This window comes from Ptychodera flava, chromosome 22, assembly GCF_041260155.1.
Source record: "Ptychodera flava strain L36383 chromosome 22, AS_Pfla_20210202, whole genome shotgun sequence".
In the NCBI taxonomy this organism is placed as follows: Eukaryota; Metazoa; Hemichordata; class Enteropneusta; family Ptychoderidae; genus Ptychodera; species Ptychodera flava.
Genome location: NC_091949.1, coordinates 18728822 through 18749034, shown reverse-complemented (window position 1 = coordinate 18749034; position 20213 = coordinate 18728822). Strand labels below are relative to the sequence as shown.

General features: G+C 36.7%; 1 protein-coding gene across 2 annotated transcripts; it reads left to right on the top strand.

Moving 5' to 3' along the window:
• The first annotated feature begins 202 nt into the window (after nucleotides 1-202).
• On the top strand, nucleotides 203-18177 carry LOC139122876 (CDGSH iron-sulfur domain-containing protein 2 homolog A-like). Of its 2 annotated transcripts, none has more exons than XM_070688697.1 (3): nucleotides 203-370; nucleotides 3818-4023; nucleotides 7542-9073. In XM_070688697.1, the coding sequence occupies exons 1-3, from the start codon at nucleotides 343-345 to the stop codon at nucleotides 7629-7631; spliced, it is 324 nt and encodes a 107-aa protein (XP_070544798.1). In that variant the 5' UTR covers nucleotides 203-342; the 3' UTR covers nucleotides 7632-9073. The 2 variants fall into 2 exon arrangements, with proteins under 2 accessions (XP_070544798.1, XP_070544800.1); XM_070688699.1 differs by lacking the exon at nucleotides 7542-9073 and adding an exon at nucleotides 15291-18177 and having other exon boundaries at nucleotides 205-370.
• Nucleotides 18178-20213: the final 2036 nt, after the last annotated feature.

Here is a 20213-nt window from a genome sequence, read left to right as displayed (position 1 = left end):
CGCCCTCTATACATTATATAAATGAAAAGTGAGCAAGCCATCAAATGTCAAGTTTTCACTGAAATGTCTTTTTCCTCCTTTCCACCCACCTTTCGTTTATAAGAGGACACTTGACTCACCAACTTTTCGATTACATTCTAATGATGTAGATAGAAAAGCCCTTTGTAAAATAACAGATTTACTCGGCAAATTTGATGAAGTTAGGGAGTCTCATAAGTTGACCTTTATGACACCTGGGAGTGGAGGTCGACGACGTCCACTACCTGGTATCAGGCAATCGCAGTGTCGTAGGTGTGCACCTTTGCCCATTTTTTTAGCGTGAAACAGAGAAAGGCTTGGAAAATGTCTGGATATGTAGATAGACTACAAGGTAAGACAGGAAATGTAAGCATAAAGTTGCTGGAGTTATGGTGTCGTCGTTTACGACAACCGTGCAGTTAGTTCTCCAAACTTTCACATATAATTTTTTTTATTAATTTCTGTATGTACAGAAAACTATGGAATTAGTTGTTTGCTCATTCGATAACATCCACGTACCCAATCCCGCCGTTCATGCCGCTAAGAGATCTTCTAAAACGACCAGAAGTCGTTCTGCCACAAATCTTGCTATTTTGAATTCGTCATGGTTGAGTGAAAAACGCAAAGTTTTCACAGTGATTTTTCTGAGTTGACCATGATGCCCGCCATGCACAGTTCACTATGCCATAATTAGAGAGAGCACTACACTACTGCTCCAATTTTGAAGGGGCAGTGTTTAAGGCAGCCCTTGATAAATTTGTATTTGATTTTTACTCCCGAAGAGCAAACTAAACTGCAACAAACGAAACTGTGGACAGGAGATTGTACAGAGAACGTGTACAATATCATCAACCATATTGACCCCTGCAATGAGACTGTTTCCAAACGATGTCAAAGGTTTCTCATTGACCTGTCCTATCGGGGAAATGACAAAATCGTCCGTGTATTCAGGGATTTAGACATACAGAGAATAATGCAAAGTATAAAATGTCAAAATCTTTTGTAATTTTTTTTTTGGAAGTTAAATATCCAAGCATTACAAAACTAAATGTTGTTACTGAAGACCAGAGAAATAGGGCTATTCGCAAATGAAGTCATCGTTCTTTCATTGATATGCAAAAACAAATGTTTGTCTGCAAATTTAGATTACATTTTTGGAAATAACACATGCAATGACGACAAAAATCACTTCATTGTCAATGTTACAATGAACACAATGAACACCAGGAAATATATAGTATGGCCACAAGCTCCAGCAATAGCAGAGCATGCAACATTTACAAAATTTGTCGAAATTTCTGGCAGTAGCTATATTTAGTAACAAACAATCAACACCAAAGAGCCCAATTATATAGCCACTGACTCTTCCAGCTTCATGGGAAAAACACAAAACAGACAACTTTGTCCAAATTTCCATTGGCTGCTACTAATTTATGCATGCAACACTACCCCTATATTCTGCAACAAAGCAATCAGGATAAAGCGATTTGTACTCATTAAGATTCATCGCTCAGTTTCTCAAATTGCTTTCCTTGACCATCTGTTTCCAAATGTCAGTATTCAGAAATTATATCCAATTGTCATTTGATTACGGCTAAAAGTTTGTGAAGTAGCCAAACTATTACCCTGGTCTCTGTAGACTGGTCCCAAGTCGCCTTGCTTTTCTCGGCAGCAGTTACTCACTGGCCAAGGCATTCACCCCATGATCTGCGCAACAGCCTACCACTTAGCGCGAGAGTTTGCTGAAGTTTAGTCCTTCAATTTATTCTGTTTTGATATTTATATGCCCACACACTTGGAGCAAGTCTATAGTCTATGTAATCTCGGATGGTGATTGAAAGAGTATCACACAACCACGCCTAATATATGCTGAGATTTACTCAGACTCACAGAAACTTATATGGGCTAACACCTAGCTGAAACAATAAGAGTTCTCAAGATGATATTGTAGCACTGATATTGTTGACTTAATAAATATGAATAAGTTGGCCTTCTAAAATGATGACATTAGTTATTCAAAGCAAAATATACACAGGAACTCTTATACCTGAAGCTATCTTTTTGATCAAGACATCTTCAAGAACAAAAGCAATTCAAAACAAAGTCCCAATAATGATTGTAATTTTGATATTACAAAAATAAACATCTAGAGGAAGTGTAAAATTCACTAAATATGGGGTCAACAACTAGGTCATACTTTTCACTTTGTTGGTGCTTTTTCAATATCCTAAGGGGAAGTAGTTAGCATGTGATGTACATTCGGTATGCCACTAAACCTTGCACCAAAAAAAACCATGTTATCAACAGTTTCAGAATTTACTCATCATTTCCCTCATCTATCGTACATGTGTATCCTGTAATATGTGAATAATGGCCACATGGATGTTGTCAATGTGGCTTTCTATTATCATGTATTTGGAGCGTGGACTTGATCTATTGGTTGGTTTTAACTTCTTTAATGCTAACCTGCCGAGTTCATATGTCACCATCAAGTCAAGTTTGTTTAAAACTAGTGTGGCATGATATGCTGTATAACGGTATGTTGCATATTAACAACGTCTTTAACATTTGAACACCTCTGAAATCATGGAGACTGTAAACATGATTTTTTACGACCTGACGTGCCATAACGTACCATTCCAAGTAGATGAATCTATATATATGGTATGACTCAATACAGCTATTTACTGATGTGGCAGATTGGGAAGTGACTTACAGGCTGGCAGGATAAGAGTTAGCAGAGCATGCATATTGGAATATTCATCATAGGAGGGCTCTTCCATACCCAAATCCAATTGCCCTGTGTCGAGTGATAAATCTTCTAGTCTATTGAACTTAACATCTGTCTTCATTGAACATTGACTAATATACCAATACTCTCAGAGCACACAAAGACTCTAGTATAGTATATACAATATATTATTCAATATACAAATAAGCACATATACATAGTTTGAGATTTTTCTAGTATTTGAAGTTAACCCTTTGGGCACCAAAGTCAATTTCTGTCCCCTTTATAAAATATTCCATGGTTAATATTTTTTCAAATTTGTGCCAAAATTTGGATGAAAAACTAGAGCCAATGAAATGTAATGACCTTCTGGTCCCAAATTATACCCTGGTTAATATTTTTCAAATTTGTCTGTGATTTGTGACTGTTTTACTGGGGTGAACGTTATGACTTGAGTTCAGTTTTCATATGAAACGTGTTACTGGGGTGAACACGATGAGTGTGGTGTACGCGATACAGGGGAGTTTCACCTTGAATCACTGAATCCGGCAGAAACTAATCCACTACTGTGCAGACTCAAAGGTAATGCGTGTGATCCCTAGGAAAACCTGACCTGGGCTGCCAATTTCAAATGGGTTTGCATGAAACAGGAGAGACACAAGAAAAACTGTTGCAAATGATTTTATTTTTTTTTAAATTCACCGACTTGAACCAAGTCTACCACAACACTGCTACTACTTTTAGGAAATTGAATGTGGATAGTGAGCTTGACTGACTTAACCCTTTGAGCACCAAAGTCAACTTTGTCGCTTTACAAAATGTAACCCAGTCGACGTTTTACAGATTTTTGCCCAAATTTTGCTAAGAAACTGTTGCCAATGCAATTTTATGTCCATTTGGTCCAAAATTATCAAAAAAATTACAGATAATTTCATAAAAATTGATAAAATGTAGCAATCAAATTTTCGTGGGAAAAAATTACAGCACTCAATGGGTTAATTGTATTAATTTATTTGCCTACAGTTCATGACCTTTCCTAGTGTTGAATTGTTTATATTTGTGTTACAGCTCAGGACTGGGGAGTGTTGCTCCCTGTCTTTGGCACTGTTTTGGCCATGACGTTCTTCTATGCATCATACAGAGCCAGGAAAGGCCAGAAAGATTTACGAGTCAACCGCAGAATTCAGAAGGATGTACCCAAGGTAGTCACAATGATGGATATTGAGGATATTGGAGATAAACTCACATTCTGCAGATGCTGGAAATCTAAGAAGGTAATGGAGGTTCTTCAGTGTCTTAATATATCTTTCCTGTTACTTCACAACATATTTATATACCATAAAAAAGTCAACATTGCCCTTACAGCTGATGTGCAGTAATCTTACGAAGTTTTGTCCTGGTCAAGATATGAGGCCATAAACACTTGGAGATGAGATAAAAACAGGCTTCCTTGGGGTTTTCTAGCTTGTACAATATCCCTAACCCTAATGACTCCCTAGGTCACTGGTGATCAATGTGAAATTCTTTCAGTGTCCACTAATCTTTACATCGATGCAATACAATTTTGCCTCAAAGGGTATGCCTATAGTATAGCCACTATCTGGCTCCAAAGCTTAGCTTTCTTTTACCAGTTATATAATTATCTACTAAAGTCCATCTGGTATGATCTAGTTCCAGTGTTTTTTGCTCACGTGTTGACACACGTGAGCATATGTCGCAGCGATGTCTGTCTGTCTGTGTGTCTGTGTGTGTGTGTGTCTGTCTGTCTGTCTGTCTGTGTGTCTGTCTGTCTGTGGGCTCAATATCTCAAAAAGGGCTCATCAGATCAGAATTTAATCTGGTATATAGATTCAAATTGCAAATGGCAAAAACTGATTAGTTTTTGGTGGGTGTGGCTTGCCTACATTTTGCTCATTTGCATAATTAATGATTTTAGAAAAAAAAACGGATATACCAGGTAGGCATTTTTACTTCATGTAGCTCCTAATTTGCATATTTAATGAATTTTTGAAATTAGGGATATATATTTTAATTTACGTGACCAAAATTGATGAAACTTGCTATGTACATTAAAGATACCATTATGTAGGCTAACATTATTGAAAGGCATTAAGCATTTTTGCTTCAGCCAATTCCTAATTTGTGTATTTAATGAGCTTTCCTAATTAGGGATATATACTTGGATTTATTTGATCAAAGTTGGCATAACATGCTATGTACATTGATGATTATACCAGGTTATACCAATATTGGAAGTCATTTCGCACTTAAGTTTTCATGTCAGCTAATTTATAGTTTGCATATCTAATGAGCTTTCAAAGTTTGGAATATATAGTTTGAAGGACTTGACAAGAGGCAATTACACTTGCTATATAAAGAGGTGATAAAATGACAGCAGTCAAAGAAATTAATTATTTCTATTTCAGCTAATTACATATTTGAATACTTAATGACCTATAGAGTTAATCTTTGGTGAATATTGTTCATTATGTTGATCATAATACTTTCAATGAAGTTGCAAACATGTGGCAAAGGTTCAAATTTACACATAACTGCAATATTTAATGAAACACGTGAGCATTTACAGTTCATATCTGGTAAATGTTACCATAAATGTTACCGGGGTTCCCCAGTCATTTTACCGGGGTTCCCCTTGGTATATCAATGCAATCAGATTAGGGGACAGCAGCAATGTTACCGGGGTTCCCAAATCATTTACAAAGACACTGAGTTCACAACATGGCCATAGTGCCATTATGTCACATATCTAAAAATATCACCATGCTGTTGACAGGCTATCAAAATGATGCTTAGAATTTTGAGTTTGTAACAGTGAAGTTGAACAAAGCAATAATAAATTCAGGGATTCTCGGGGAAGACAATGTTTGTGAGTTTATTGTTTAATCCCACTGGACTGATTTTGAATGCCGTCATAGTTCCATCATTAATTTACGAAAATAAATATTTGTCTGACAAACTCAGGGGACTTTCAGAAGTAATGGTTACTGGAATGGTGAAATCATTGTCTCGTTACCGTTTATTGTCTCTTTTGAAGTATGAAATAAATCGCATTCTAACAAATGTCAAAAGAAAGACAGAATCCAATATTGCATGTTTTTAGCTACTATAGACTATAGTCTATAGAAGCTATTGGGATGGGTATCCGTCCGGCGTCCGTCGTCAGTCTGTATGTATGTATGTATGTATGTATGTATGTATGTATGTATGTCCGTTTGTGAGGCGTCCGTCCACTCAAATATCTTGAGAACCGCAGTACTTACTGATTTGATATTTGTTGTGTAGATGAAAAATACGATTTTGAGAAACTATTTTTTTTAATTTTTGATATTGTTGAAAATAGGCAAATTAATGCCAAAAAAGGTGTTTTTGGTAAAAAATCTTCTTCTTCATAACCGCTGGTCAGACAGCTTTGTTATTTGGTATACAGGTCCCTAGGGGTAACTCAACTTAGACTTGTTCAAATTGTGATGAAATATGCAAATCTGTATTTTTAAGGAATTTTTTTGTCATTTTTGGTCAAAATTGACTTACATTGTATGTAATTCTTGTACTGTATAAACCCTATCAATTCACCCAGAAAAAAATAATTAATATGATTTTAAATAATTGAATTAATTAGGAAATCATCAAAGCCAAAATAATTTTAGTGTAGAATTATCAGAAAGTTCAACTTTTTTGACAGTTCATAGTGAAATGCTTACCATCTTGGAGGATTAAAACATGTAATGGCAACTTTCCTGAATCCCAACTTTGACATATTCTGAACCGTCATTTATTGTGCCCTGTATGTTATCTAAAAGAAATTGCTCAAAATAGTCAATAGAGATAGAGATAGAGAAAGTTCTAATTTCCATTTATGGTTGACTTTGTAAGGATAAAATAAGATTACTTTTTGAGGAAAAAAATAGAGTGGTCAATTAAAAGAGTGGTCAAAGTGATAGAGTTTTTATGGTAAAGCTTGGCTGTAAGATTCCTCATGTGCTATTTATAGCAATTATGCAATCTGTGTAAACAGTGCAATGAAAGTGTAACATGATTCCTTATAATGCTTTTGATGACCTTGAACTTCTTAAGTTTCAAACATTTGTCTCTTCAGTGTGCTTTCTCTGAGTATGTACAGTCTCAACTTATTCAACAGAACTTACTTACAATGTTAATTTGAAAGTTAAAATGTGCTTGGTTAATAGGATGAAAATACTGATAAAGGTAACCAGCTCAAGATTCTTTATAACCTGACAGATATGCTGTTTTTTTATGACTTAATCTTGATTTAAGCAAGTCTTGTTTACTTTAATTAGAATGTAATTAACTCTGGTTTATTTGCTATTATAGACTAATATAGTCTGATGAAATATGCAAATCTGTATTTTTACGGAATTTTTTTCCATTTTTGGTCAGGCCATCCTGAAATGAGCTATCAAAGATATCCACCTTCTTCATCAATACATGTGTCACAAAAGGTTAACACAGCAGAGCTCTGTCAACTGTTGAGTCGCTTGTTTTTTTCAAAACCGCTGGTCAGACAGCTTTAATATTTGGTTTACATGTCCCTAGGATGACCTTTGTGAGATAATTTCATACAGTCAGGAAATACTTAATTTTGTATCCATGTCTATAGTAGCTTCAGGGACTTTGGCCCTATGTTTATGCTTTGTCCTTGATAACCTTCAATCATGAGAAGCACAAAGGATTTATCAGGTATTGTTGCTCAAATGCCACTTCATGCTTTCAGCAACACACTAATAAAAGTCAATATTTTTCTTGCCAACAGTTTCCGTACTGTGATGGTTCTCACAACAAACATAATACAGAATGCAACGATAATGTTGGACCGCTGGTATTTAAGCGGAAAGATCATTGAGATCATCGGAGTGCAAATAATGGATTGGAGATGAAAAAACTGTGCCTTGCCAATAATTAGCAGGAGTGAAGGAGTTCTGGGATACTCACAAAGTAGTTCCTATTATTGTTTTGATCAAAGTTTATACACCTCAATTTTTGTCATTAATTTTTGTAACATTCACATTGGTATGTAATATGGGGCATGTTACTTTTGAAATAACATAGTTTCACGAATAGAAAGTAAAAACAGAAGTCACTTTCCTTTTATGTCTTGAAAATATCCGAAAGCTGTAGTTTACTTGGAATTCATGTGAAAGTGAAATTAATGATATGTGCCTGTAAAAGTAGATCACAGACTGTGATGTATGCAGTAGTTGTAATTGGTATATGCAAAATTAAGTTTAGATTCAGGGTAGCAATGGATACAAAAAATTAGTGGTCATATTTTTCGTTTCAAGCTGTTGCTATGAAGAGGGAAAAGTAAATTTTTTTTGAAAAATAAGTTTCCATGCAGTACTGTCCCCAGCAAAAGCGCCCTCTATAGGTGGTCTATGTGACATTAAAACTTTGGTGGCCTCCTTAGGCTTTCACAAATTATTTGCTATGGCCTGCGTGCACACGTACTCACCATCAACAGTTGAACTTTCTGTTTGAGGTTCAGAAACCTTGTTTATATGCACTTTACGTGGTTTTGAAGGACCGATCCTAGCTGTAATGATGTACCCATGGTTTTCAAGAATAATTCTGTGTGGAGATGAAGAATGGTTTTTCCCTTCAACACAAATATTCAAGGAAAAACAAGTTTTCCACCCTCTAATTTGTGTGTGAAGGGGAAACAACCCATTTTTTTGTTCCATACGAATTGCTGAAAACAGTATAGCTGGACTGATATCTGCATGGTTAAAACTTGGCGGTATGTCAAAAAAAGCTGAGGAATGAGAAAGTGGCTGAAGGGTCACCCCGGGGATACCGCAGGTGCTTGACTCATCACAAGAAAGTGTTGAATTTTATGAAGGCCAAGTGGCACAGGTGAATGATCGATGCATTGTTATACTTGGTTGGAACCCAAGCCAACAATAACCGGCTGATTGTCCTTAATAAGCAATATTTTTAAGACCTGAGATGCCTCAGACAAGTCTCTATCCTGCCAGGTCTCGAGTTCAGTGAGTTCAGCAGTTGTGAGAAGTGTAGGCATGAGAGCAGGGAACAGTGTTTGTAGCACTTTAGGTCATAATGTAAGGTAAAAGCTACCTGAAGAGTCATCGTAAAGCAAGGCATGTGCAGGACTGAAAAGAAAATATTCAGTGTTTGCGATGGCAACAAGTCCGGTCTTCTGAAATATGTAACATTTTATTTGTACTGTTACCAGTTTCACTGTCACTTTTCATGTGTGCATCGGATGTTATCAAAGATAACCATAATTGAAGTAATGTGGAGTGATAAAACTTAACTGTAATTGTATTATGTCAGTTTGTACTTGTCGTTTGTTTTTACTTGATTTAAATAAGTATTAGTCGTAGTTTGTGTGTCACTGGTTTTTCAAACGTGTGCATTGAGGTGACAGTTTCTTGAAATCCAAGAGTGCTTTGAAAGTGGTACATTTCCCAAGAAACTGTCTCCGCATAACAAAACTGAAAACTGAATAAGTATAGAAATGATGAGAATACCATCATCAACCAACAATCTACCACCCACACAGAATCGGTCACTGCTTTCAAACAGTGCCACGCTGCCAATAAACAGAATTTCATGGTTTTCCCAAAAGTGCGCCCCCAACGACAGGAATTTCATCTTGCCTTACATTGCCAAATTAAATCAGTAATATGTCACAAAATAAAGATCAAATGCTCCAAGAAAAAAACAATTATCCATTTAGAATCAAACTTAGATTGACTTGCCTATGGAAATATTGGTAGAAAAGAGATGGGGGCTGAGAGAAATGCCATAGATGATATCACTGGCTTTGGTAGTCGGCAAGTTTGGTTTGCAGATTTAGCAGTCATCAGAAATGCAGACCAAAGAGGAAGTTGTTGAGATAATTATGTTTCAGGATTAGGGTAGAATGGGTAAGGTTATAAACAAATTAAGTAGACTTTATCAGCACAATCTTGTCAGTTTACTTTCTGAAAAGTATGACTTTGTGTTGTGTGTTATAAGATGAAAGTCAAGTACAACATCACTGTCTCCAAAGTCTTCAGATTGCTACTGCAACTCTCAGCTCATTATACAGCATGCAAATTTATTTAGATTTAAAAGTTACATCATTGCTTTCTTTTTCGATCACTATAAGCAAGGTTTACAGAACAAGTTTCTCCTCCCTCCCACCCTCCCTCCCTAGGCTTCAGGATGTTTCATGATGCAAAATAAAATAACTGATTTCTGAAATCATACAAAATTGATACTGTTCAAAAGCTTTGTTGACCTTGTTCCCTCAATGACATTGCTCAATGACATCTTCCCACTTGATCAACTGCTCTTAAGATAGTGTGCACCTCGAGACGAAAAGTTCTAACTTTTACTGGAACTTTCCGCAAGAAATCTTGAAACCATTTTTTCATAGTGAATAATAAAAATCAGTGATCACCATGCAAATTTTGGTATGGGGATATAAATATTTTAATCACTACAGAAAAATTTACATGGGACAAGAGAAAATTCCTATAAGATTTCCAATATTTCAAATTCAAAATGGCCACTATCTGGGCTTAAGGTACCAGTATGCACCTCGAAAGTGAAAGACTTAAACTTTTGCTCAAACTTTCCTTAAAGAATCTTTCAATCATTCTCTTTCAAAATCAAGAATAAAAATCGTAGGTCACCGTGCAAATTTTGGTGATAGAGAAACAAATCACCCAAGATTTACCGATATTTGAAATTCAAAATGGCTGCCATCCCTGAGTTAACTCTATGGAGAAAAATAAAATGTTCGAATTTCGAAAAACTAAGCCGATGAAAAGTTTTCTTACACTAAGAGGTTTAAAATGAACCTGCACAAGTGGTATATCAGAAAAGAATTGTAAAAGTTTGAGAGTCCGAATATCTGTCCCCGAGGTACGTTTTACCTAATGATGAAACTTCCAGTACCCCACACACTTCTGAATGAATACACACAAGCAGTAGACCAGAAAAGTGTTGCAAAAATTACCGGTAGATTGTCAGAAAACTATCCCTGAGGCACATTCAACCTTGATGTACACCTGAAATTCATCCTACTATATATAGATCTCCGTGACTTCAGGCGGGTGCATTTAAAAATCCTTGTGACCTATGAAAATTGTTGGTTTACATTTGACTGCAAAGTGTGTGTTTGCCTTGAGGCTATAAAAAAGTTGTATTGAAGATAACAAGGTAACTGTGACGTCAATGAAGCTGTTAAACATTGGGTAAACAAAAATTTTGATTTTCTTGGTGTATGTAAGATATCATTCAGTCACTCCTGTGGCCTTGGGTAAAATGGGAGTTGTCAATTTGACTATGGAATCTCTTCAAGGCTGATATGAAGGCATGTATAACTCTGGCATCCAGTTTTGCAATGTTGCAGCTTTTTTCTGGTCTTGCATAGTTGACCTCTGACCTTTTGATAGTCTTTAACTGATTTGGCATAAATCACAATTAAAACAATAAGCCTTCAGACGATAAGTAAACGACTGATCTCAAAACTCTGTCAGTAGAAATGAAAGCTGTGCACAAGGAGACAATCCTGTCATATATATTTCAGGAACTACGTGAGTACCTGGCTCCCCATTTTAGCCCATACAGGTGCAGCTATGCCACAAAAACACTACATTTGCACCACAAACTGAGACGTGAGAAGGTTGTGTAAATTCCGTCATGTTTCTACAAACTACTTAAACAATGCTGGCAGGTAACCAAGCTATCAATATAGACAATGTTCACATTGTTTGAACATTGAAGATATCCTGCACCCTAACCTTTAACCCTTTCACCCCCAGTTCCCTGTGTACAGGTCCAACTTTACCATAGAAAACAATGGATTTGGGTAAAACTATGGTGGTGAAAGGGTTAAGGTTAGCGCCATGAACTGAAGGAAACTTTGTTCTTTTGAATAGTAATGCAGTCGCTTAGGGTTATAAATTGGTTAAAACAACTCCCACTCTAAACAGTTTGTGTGGGAAGATGAAATCCAGAATAATCAATGCATTCTTTCGGCTTTTATGTAGGCTGACCCGTGAACCTTTCTCATTAATCATGGCATAGTGCAACTGACTACTAAAGCATTGTAGCTACCTGCACAGTGTCACTGGCTTAGGTGAACGTCTCTGTAGTGTCCTTGACCAGAATTCATCACTGCATCCTTTGTGCAAATTGACACAAACTAAACTCTAACGGCAAAAGTTTACCCTCTGGTGTCTGATGCAAGGTCGGACGCTTGTGACCCTTGCATAGTCTTGGGGATAACCGAAGACAAGGAGATTTCATTGCAAACACCAACTTTGTACTGGGGTGCGTTTTGTTTGACATTCCATCGGCATTGGTGTACCATGGTAGATCAGATTGCATTCGACAAGTGCAATGACCTAGAATTCGGCATTTTCAATGTTCTTCCCAATCATTCCGATAGAAATGCATAGGATGATAACCACACAATTATTTGTATCAATAAAATAAGTTTCAAAGAAATCAAAAATATTTATAGTCCATTTACACATGCTATAGTCTGTATTAATTTGAAACAAAAGTGACAAATTTCACTGAAAGTTTAATACCTCATTAATCTTTGTAGTTTTCAAAAGTGAGGCCCTATATGGCCCTTTTATCTAAATACATATCAAAAGATTTGCAGTTTTTTCTGAAAGGTGTTCTCAGGGTACATGCATTTCACCCATGCAGACGATCACAAGGCATCTCCAGTAGTAGGGATGGGGACATTTTATCTTGTGAAGTGGTACTGAAAGGTCAACAAAAATTTGTGAGAAATATTTCCTTTTTTATTACTTTCTATTCTTCCACAGTAAAGTAAAATTGATGAAATTATTTGATGAACATAGAAATACGCAGAAAATCCTCAAATGTATAACATGAAGCACAGATGCTCGACACACTCTATGTGCTTGCATTATTTGCAATGACAGGGCAGTATGTAGTTGCAGAATTTGCTGAGTACCTGCTACAAGTACAAAAAATTAAATCCCCAGAAAAAATATACATTTTGAAACAGGGATGCAGCAGTCTCTGTTTTCAGCCTTTACCTCAAAAAATTCAGAATGTTTCTCAAAGGAAGGAAATAACTATTTGATGCTGTACGAGTACAACTCTTATGCATGGTTATGAATTGCTAGAAATTTGAAACTATACCACGTGGATCTCAAGCTGAATAACAAGCAAATCATCAAAAAAACAGAGAAAAGTAATAACAGAGTGAAAAAAGACAACAAACATGTAAAAAAATGAAAACAAACAAACAAACAGACTGATTGAGAAAGTTCAAGCTTACAATCATCATATGCAACCACCTATAGCACGGAATGGTCCTCCAATTTTGGAAATCCTTAGTTATTTCTAGTAATTTGTACTTTGTTTACTTTTTTGTTTGTAGTCTGTTTGCCTCATATTTAGCTCTCTTTTCGTTATCTGTATGTTGGTTATGTTGGTTGTCAGTTTAGTTTATTTTATTTTTATTTTACTATTTTTGGGGTTGCTGACTTGCTGGTGATGGGGCTCTGATTATGTATACTTCTTCACGTGTCTGCGTGTGTACTTGCAGGGAATATTTTGCACTGGCTCAGTTCACCGCTAGTGGCGCACTTCGTCGCGCCAGCCAACTGTTTTCGCCCGCGCGCTTGCAAACGTCACAGGGTCCCGGAGGGCGTCTGGAAATTTGCATTTCTGTTTATTTGCATATACACGCAGCGGTCACGTGAAACAACACTTTGACAGTGTACAACAAACAGCATACGTTTTACATCGCATGCAGAACAGCGGTGAGAGGTCTGTGTATTTCTAGAAGCCATGTACAGTGTACAGCACCAAACCCATGTTCGAGTTGATTTCTGACATGGACAACGTTTGATCCCTGCCTTTGTAAGTAGACAAGTGAGTACAGCCTCCAAAAATTCACGTAGAATGTAGTTTTTTACATAGAACGCAAATACTAAAGTACTAAAAACATCACAAACACGCAGGGTTTTCCGTTCTATCCGAAGGCTCGGCATTGGTCAATGCATTTAGTGCACGGTTTACTGCTGGCCTTTTCCGGGGCGTTGAACGCCCCTTTTACTACATTCACAAAAATCACTACTTTAAACAAGCTAATTGAGACATGTTCGAGGCCTGTGTTATAACTGCAGATACATCTTCAAGTCGCGCCTGGGGTGCAGTGATATATCAGTTATATTTGACGCTGTGGTTAGCGGTAACATTTTGACGTTTAGGTCCAGGAGCAGTCGCGGCTAGGCTATACGTCGTCGGGTAGAATAGTTCGTTGACATTTGTTGACACGGTCGGTTTGAACCCCCATGCAGTCACACTTGCGAAACCTAAACAACGACTAGACTTTCTGTTTCAAATTCCTGCACTTTGTAGTTTTGGGCATAATACCTCCCAGGCATCGGTTTTGGCAGAAAATGTATGTTTTGTTTGCTAGCTAAACTATCACACAGAACATCTAGCCGTACATCGGGTTCAACAGCAACTGACTTTGTGTGCTCTCTATTATTTCATGACTCCGAGGTCGTAAAGTTTTATGTTTTGGTCGCTCCAGGAGAAATTTAAATGTTCTCTATGCCCTAGATTTAAACGATGGCATGTAATAAAAGCTGTTATTTTTCACCTAGCCATATGCACATGAAGTATTTAACAGGCTCTTTGGATTGCTCGAATCAATTATTTCGTGGTCCCCTTCGGGAGCTGGCCCGCCCCGAGCACTGAACGACCCCGGGAAGACCTAGATTATTTAAAATAACCCGTTTCAGATCGTCGTTGTCTTTTTTGACCACTTGTTCTCTGCGAAAATACTTAAAAAACATAACAAATTCAAGTCTAAAACAGCCTACAGCACTCCATAAACATCATATTGAAAACTGCCCACTGGCATTGAATGCATGACATCGAAGAAGTAGAACTTAATATTATCATGATATTATCAGACCAAATTCGTAGTAATGGCAATTTTTCATAATACATTTTACCGCAACTTTATGGAAGATAGAGGTTTGTTTTGAATTGGAGAGGGATGTAACAGAACTAAAAATAATTTCTGACAAAAAAGAAACGGCATGCAACCACGGATACTTGATTTCACAGGCAAATATTCTGGACAACCTGTAAATATACCGAACTCATGCTATTTGCCATCTCTCACATTTTAACCTGTTCACACCTATACCCCGTAAACAAGTCCACAATCACTATTGATAACAACAGGCTTGGACCAAACCATTGTGGTAGACGGGTCAATACACCACTTCATCTCAAAAAAAAATCTTTTTGCCACTCCTGATTATGGCATTCAGATGTTGTGAATTCAATTATCTGTAAGTTCGTGAGGAATGCTTTTGTTGTAGAGTACTCCTCAAAAAATGTTCAGTTTGAATAGGACTGAAAAGACATGTAGTGCAGGTAGTAGTGACAAAAAATATTGTTTGAATACTACCTTCCATTGAATGTACTCCCCTCATCTGCCACACTCACCATTTGTATTTTCTTTTGGTTATTACAGATGTCAAGTCAATAAAGTTTGACGAAATTCTATAGTTATTTTGCCAACAAGGTGGTTAAAGTTTCATCATGAGTTTCCTCTCGCGATTGTTGAAAGGTCGTCGTGCAGAGGCTGCTCAGCGACCCAAGCTGGACCAACATAGCATTTACACCAGCTGCCAGATGAGCACGGTTGTCATGAAGGGGAAATTGTCCATCCGTGAGCCGTGGCGAAAACACAGAAAGAAGCCGAAAAGTGTTCTTGTTTATTTATACACCAACGATTCGTCGCCGTTTTTGGTATGGTACTCAGAAAAGGCCAAGAAACAGCCAAGGGGTTGCATCCATATCGATTGCTGTGAAATCGTACCCCTGGACGAGTACAGCTTCCAGATTATCACAAAAACAAACGCTGGAAGTGTGTATAAATTTCATGCAGACCGGTGGGAAAACAGAGAGGAATGGTTGTACACCATCCGTGAACAGTTCCGTAAAAAACCGGTGGTGCCAGAGTTCCAAAAGGACTTGGAAACAGCTCCTTCGTCTTCAGAAACCAAGGATCCTCCGGAAAGTTCCCACAGCAGATCCAGAAAGTATGGCCACAGGCGGACTCTGAGCGCAGAAACTGCCTCACCAAAACTGAACCAGTGTACAGTGTTACTGCAGCGAAGCCGGAGTCAGCCACATTTACAGAGTAAAGCCAGACACTTAAGGAAAAGACCGCAACTTTCAGAACTTAAGCCATCCGCAACAGTCCAAAGTAGATTACAAGAAACATCATACATAAGATCCCCAGAAATTTAGTTATGTCTGTGTATTATTAGTATATTGTAGTGAACAATACCCTGTCACATTTTAAAACAGTATTAAAAGATTTTTGCATTGTTTTTCTATTTATAACCAGTTTGATATGAGATATGCTTTCTTCATGTTTATGTACTTTGAAAATAAGTCACTTAAAATCCTAATGAACTGTTTTTAAGGGACAGATTTATGATTTGTTGATTTTCATGATTTGTTGTGTACATTGTCTTTATCTCCAGCAGTCGGCCATGCGTGAGGGTACATTGTATGTGAAGGTTGACTTGTTTCAAAATATTTTTGCAAGGACAGCTAAGAACAAAAGAGTTTTGAAAAAATCCCGCATTGCAAATACCAGCCATATGTCCACACGGCGGTCTGGAGACTTCAAGTAGCATGGCCAGCTTTGTGACAATACAACCAATCAATGGGAGCTACAGAAATATTGATTTTGTCACACATAATCTGTTTTTACGACAGATGTTTGACAGTTTTGTACTGTCTTTGATTTTTCCCGACCAATCTGCTCACATTTGGTACAAATGAAAAAATGTCTTGATCGCTGTCGGGCCGGTTCCTTCAGCTGCAGTTTTGATCCTAAATATTCAACCAGTTATTGATTCAGGTAAATGTTTATAGCTGTATAAGGCCAACTCTGCAAAGAGCACAGCTGACTTTCGATCTCTTAACAAACGACAGAAATTTCTGAAGGTGATAGACAGAGAAATCTACTTTCCTTCTGGATAAAATATCTTGGAAGATAATTGCCATGTGTGGGGATGTACAAACTTGTTTTCCAAACTGCAATTTTTATAAAAACATCAAGATGATCCATGAAGTTGATACTGTCTTATAACATGCCAGTCAAAAGAATGCTTACAATGAAAATCAATAATTTTTCACGTATTGAGATATTTACTCTTCCAGTTAGGGATATGCCCAGAAGTCCAGTGTTTCTCTTAGTTTCCATATTTTTGTGGCAAATATTTATTCTTGTTCAGTGGACATTGAATTTTGATTTTTAAACCCACAGTTGTGCATTTGTATTACACCAATATTTTTTATGTCTGAAGTGCAAGAGGATAATTTAAGTTGGCCACAGGGTGTTAACTAATCTATGGAGCTTTGGATGTTTCCAAATTCACGTATACAAAAAACCACACCAAAGATCACAGTTCATGTATAGTATAACCATTTGCCACCATGGTTTGGCCCAAACCCATTATTATCAATGGAGTATGGACCTATTAGGGGTTAACAGGTTCAAAAAAGACCTATTCAGCATTTGTTCAGAACTTTTGTCTATTTTCTGTGGCGTTCAAGTCATGGTATATATTTTAGAAATTTTGCAAAATTAACATGTCATTGCCATGCAATGTTCCACTGCCTGTTACATCTTTTTATACTTTGAAGTACTAATTTATTTTCAATTTTCTTGTAAAATGGCACACATTTTTTGGCAAGAAAATGTATTTATTTTTCTATGTGCAAAGTAATTTTGGACTTTCCACTCGGCAGAGCTCCAATATTGTCCATTCAATGCAAAGTTTTCAGTGCACATATTCTTAAGTGGAATCAACGACATTTTCACTGTTAAAATGATTTTGTTTTATTTTTTACAAACTAATGAATTTTTCAACAGTTTTCTGATAATCTAAATGAACTTTTTCCCAATTAATGTGTAATTACCTATACAGAAATTCACAGACATTTTAATGAACTCAAAAAAACATATTATATAGCTTTTTCCTCTGAGAGTTGATGATGCGCAGTATTTTATTAGGTCGCGGTACTTTTTCCCACTGCAATGAATTGTTCCAGTATAGAAACTTTACTGTATATGAAGTGATAGCTGTGAATTGATACCATGTGTTATCTGTGAACACAGCGTGCACTCTCTGCGACAACTAAGGATTTTATTTCTGTACCGGCAGGAAGTAAGTCATCTATCATTTATGAGAACTGTGGTGGACTTGTTATCTGAAGTTTCACACTTCCACATTCATTATTTCATGTTTGCATCACAGAGAAATGTAATGTAAAGTTGACACTAATTTTGAATTTTGTATTCTGAAAAAAAATCCAATTAAAACGAAACTCAATGAAAATTTATTGATTTTTTTGTGTCGGTTATTAACGTCTTTGTGCCAGTACTTGTAAACAAGAACAATCACAATTTTTATCTTCCGTTCACTTTATAGCTTCCCTCGGCTCGACTTCCATGTGGAACTACAGATTCACCTCGTCGTGATGTGTCTAAATTTTGAATTTCACTTTTTCTAAAGGAATTTCATTTGTATGAACATTAATTTTACATACAGCAAGAATGAGTAAAATCAATAATTCATCCTTGAAGTGAATAAATCACTTTTGTACTTGCCCTAGAGGAAATCTACTTGCCATGGAAGTAGGGCTGTTGGCTTTATGAAGGTTTAGTCCATGATCAAAATATTATTTTGATGTATATGAATTCAATGTTGTAGCAAGACTAAAATCCCGGACACGGCTGTAATTTGATAATGCTTGGGGAAAGATCATCGTTTTATGAGGCCTGGTCGCTTCAGACCTGTAATCGGCCATTAAACTGTGCTAGGTTGTATCATAATGTCTTTCATCAATAACAGTGACCCTTGTCCGGTGTTTGCCCCCAACTCAGTTAATTTGCATATGTAATGTGAAGTGCACAGGGGCCCAACATCATAAGCTGAAGTCCAAAGTAATAGCCCGAAGGTGAATATTGTAAACATATTGAGAGAAATGGGTCATACAAGTAACCTATATGAAAAATGATATTTCTATTAATTACATCAGCCCTTTAGCTGGAAGTGGCAGTATTTCAATCAAGTGAAAGAAGGCAGATTTTTTTCCCATAACAGCAACAACATCTGGACAAGGCTGCATGTTGACATGCTATGGGTTAATCATGTCATGAAATTCATCTTTGTAATAATATCTCCTCGTAAAAAGAGATTTATTTTATATTCGTGAAATAAAACCAAATCAATGGTGTAATATTCAAGCCTGTGATATCAAAATACTGGTGAGTCATAATTTGCTGGCTGAAATTTCATAAATCTTGAGCAACATTTGTTTTCTTGTTGCCCTTTTGAACCTGAACAGAAAATGGATTCACTAACAGTTTCAATTTCGTACTGGCAATGTGCCCATGGGTTTTTTTTTGCCATCTGTTTTTCCCATGCGCCTAGACTCAATCTCCTATTCTGTCGGTTGGCTCACTGAAATTTTCATCAGTCATTATAATGTGCAATTGTGGAAAGCAGGAATGATACATAATATTTCACTCAAAGCCTTTGTTTCAGCATTTAATATCAGTAGTTTCCAATATCTGACTAATATCAGAGGTACTTGTATGTGAATCCTGGTCACTAATTGTGGGCACACAACACCCCCGAATCAAATATAAATTCATGGTTTTTGTCTTGTCCATCTGATCAGCTGAAAGTGATCAGTTTTACTGTGATTGAGGATGAAATTCCATTGATTTGCTGTTGTAAATAAAAAAAAAATCAGTTTCTGATGTCTTCCGGTCAACTAGTTTGCCCAGGGTACAATTGGATGGTATATTTTATCTGTTTATTCAAGCGTAAACTTTGATAACCTCATTCACAATTATTATAATGCAGACAGTAATACTTGAACTACAACTCATTCTTACCAAAAAGCAACAGATATTTTTTCTTCTCCACTGAAACATGGCCTCAATGCAGTATTTTTATTTCCCAATCGGGCAATTTACATGATTTTTTTATAATATTTTATACCTCTATGTGAAGATCATGTTTCAGAAATTTTTACGGAATTTCATTTAATTGATCTTAGACGTTTTGATTTGAAATGAAAACAAAATCACACAGATGAATTTGAACTTCATGATGTGGCCTCATCGTCAACCACCATTTCATGGAGAACCAAGGTGTAAATTCATGCAAAAACCCATCGATGTTGCCCATTAAGATCAGCGAAGGCAGGATAAAAACTGATGTTTTTCAATTCTTGGTGAAGGACGCGATTAATCCCACAGTGATAAAGATGTGGAAGTATTTCAGATTATCTGACAGTTCAGCGCTGCCTGAAACTCCCAAGGGTCAGCTTATAAACTTCATTACGACAACATTTTATGCAC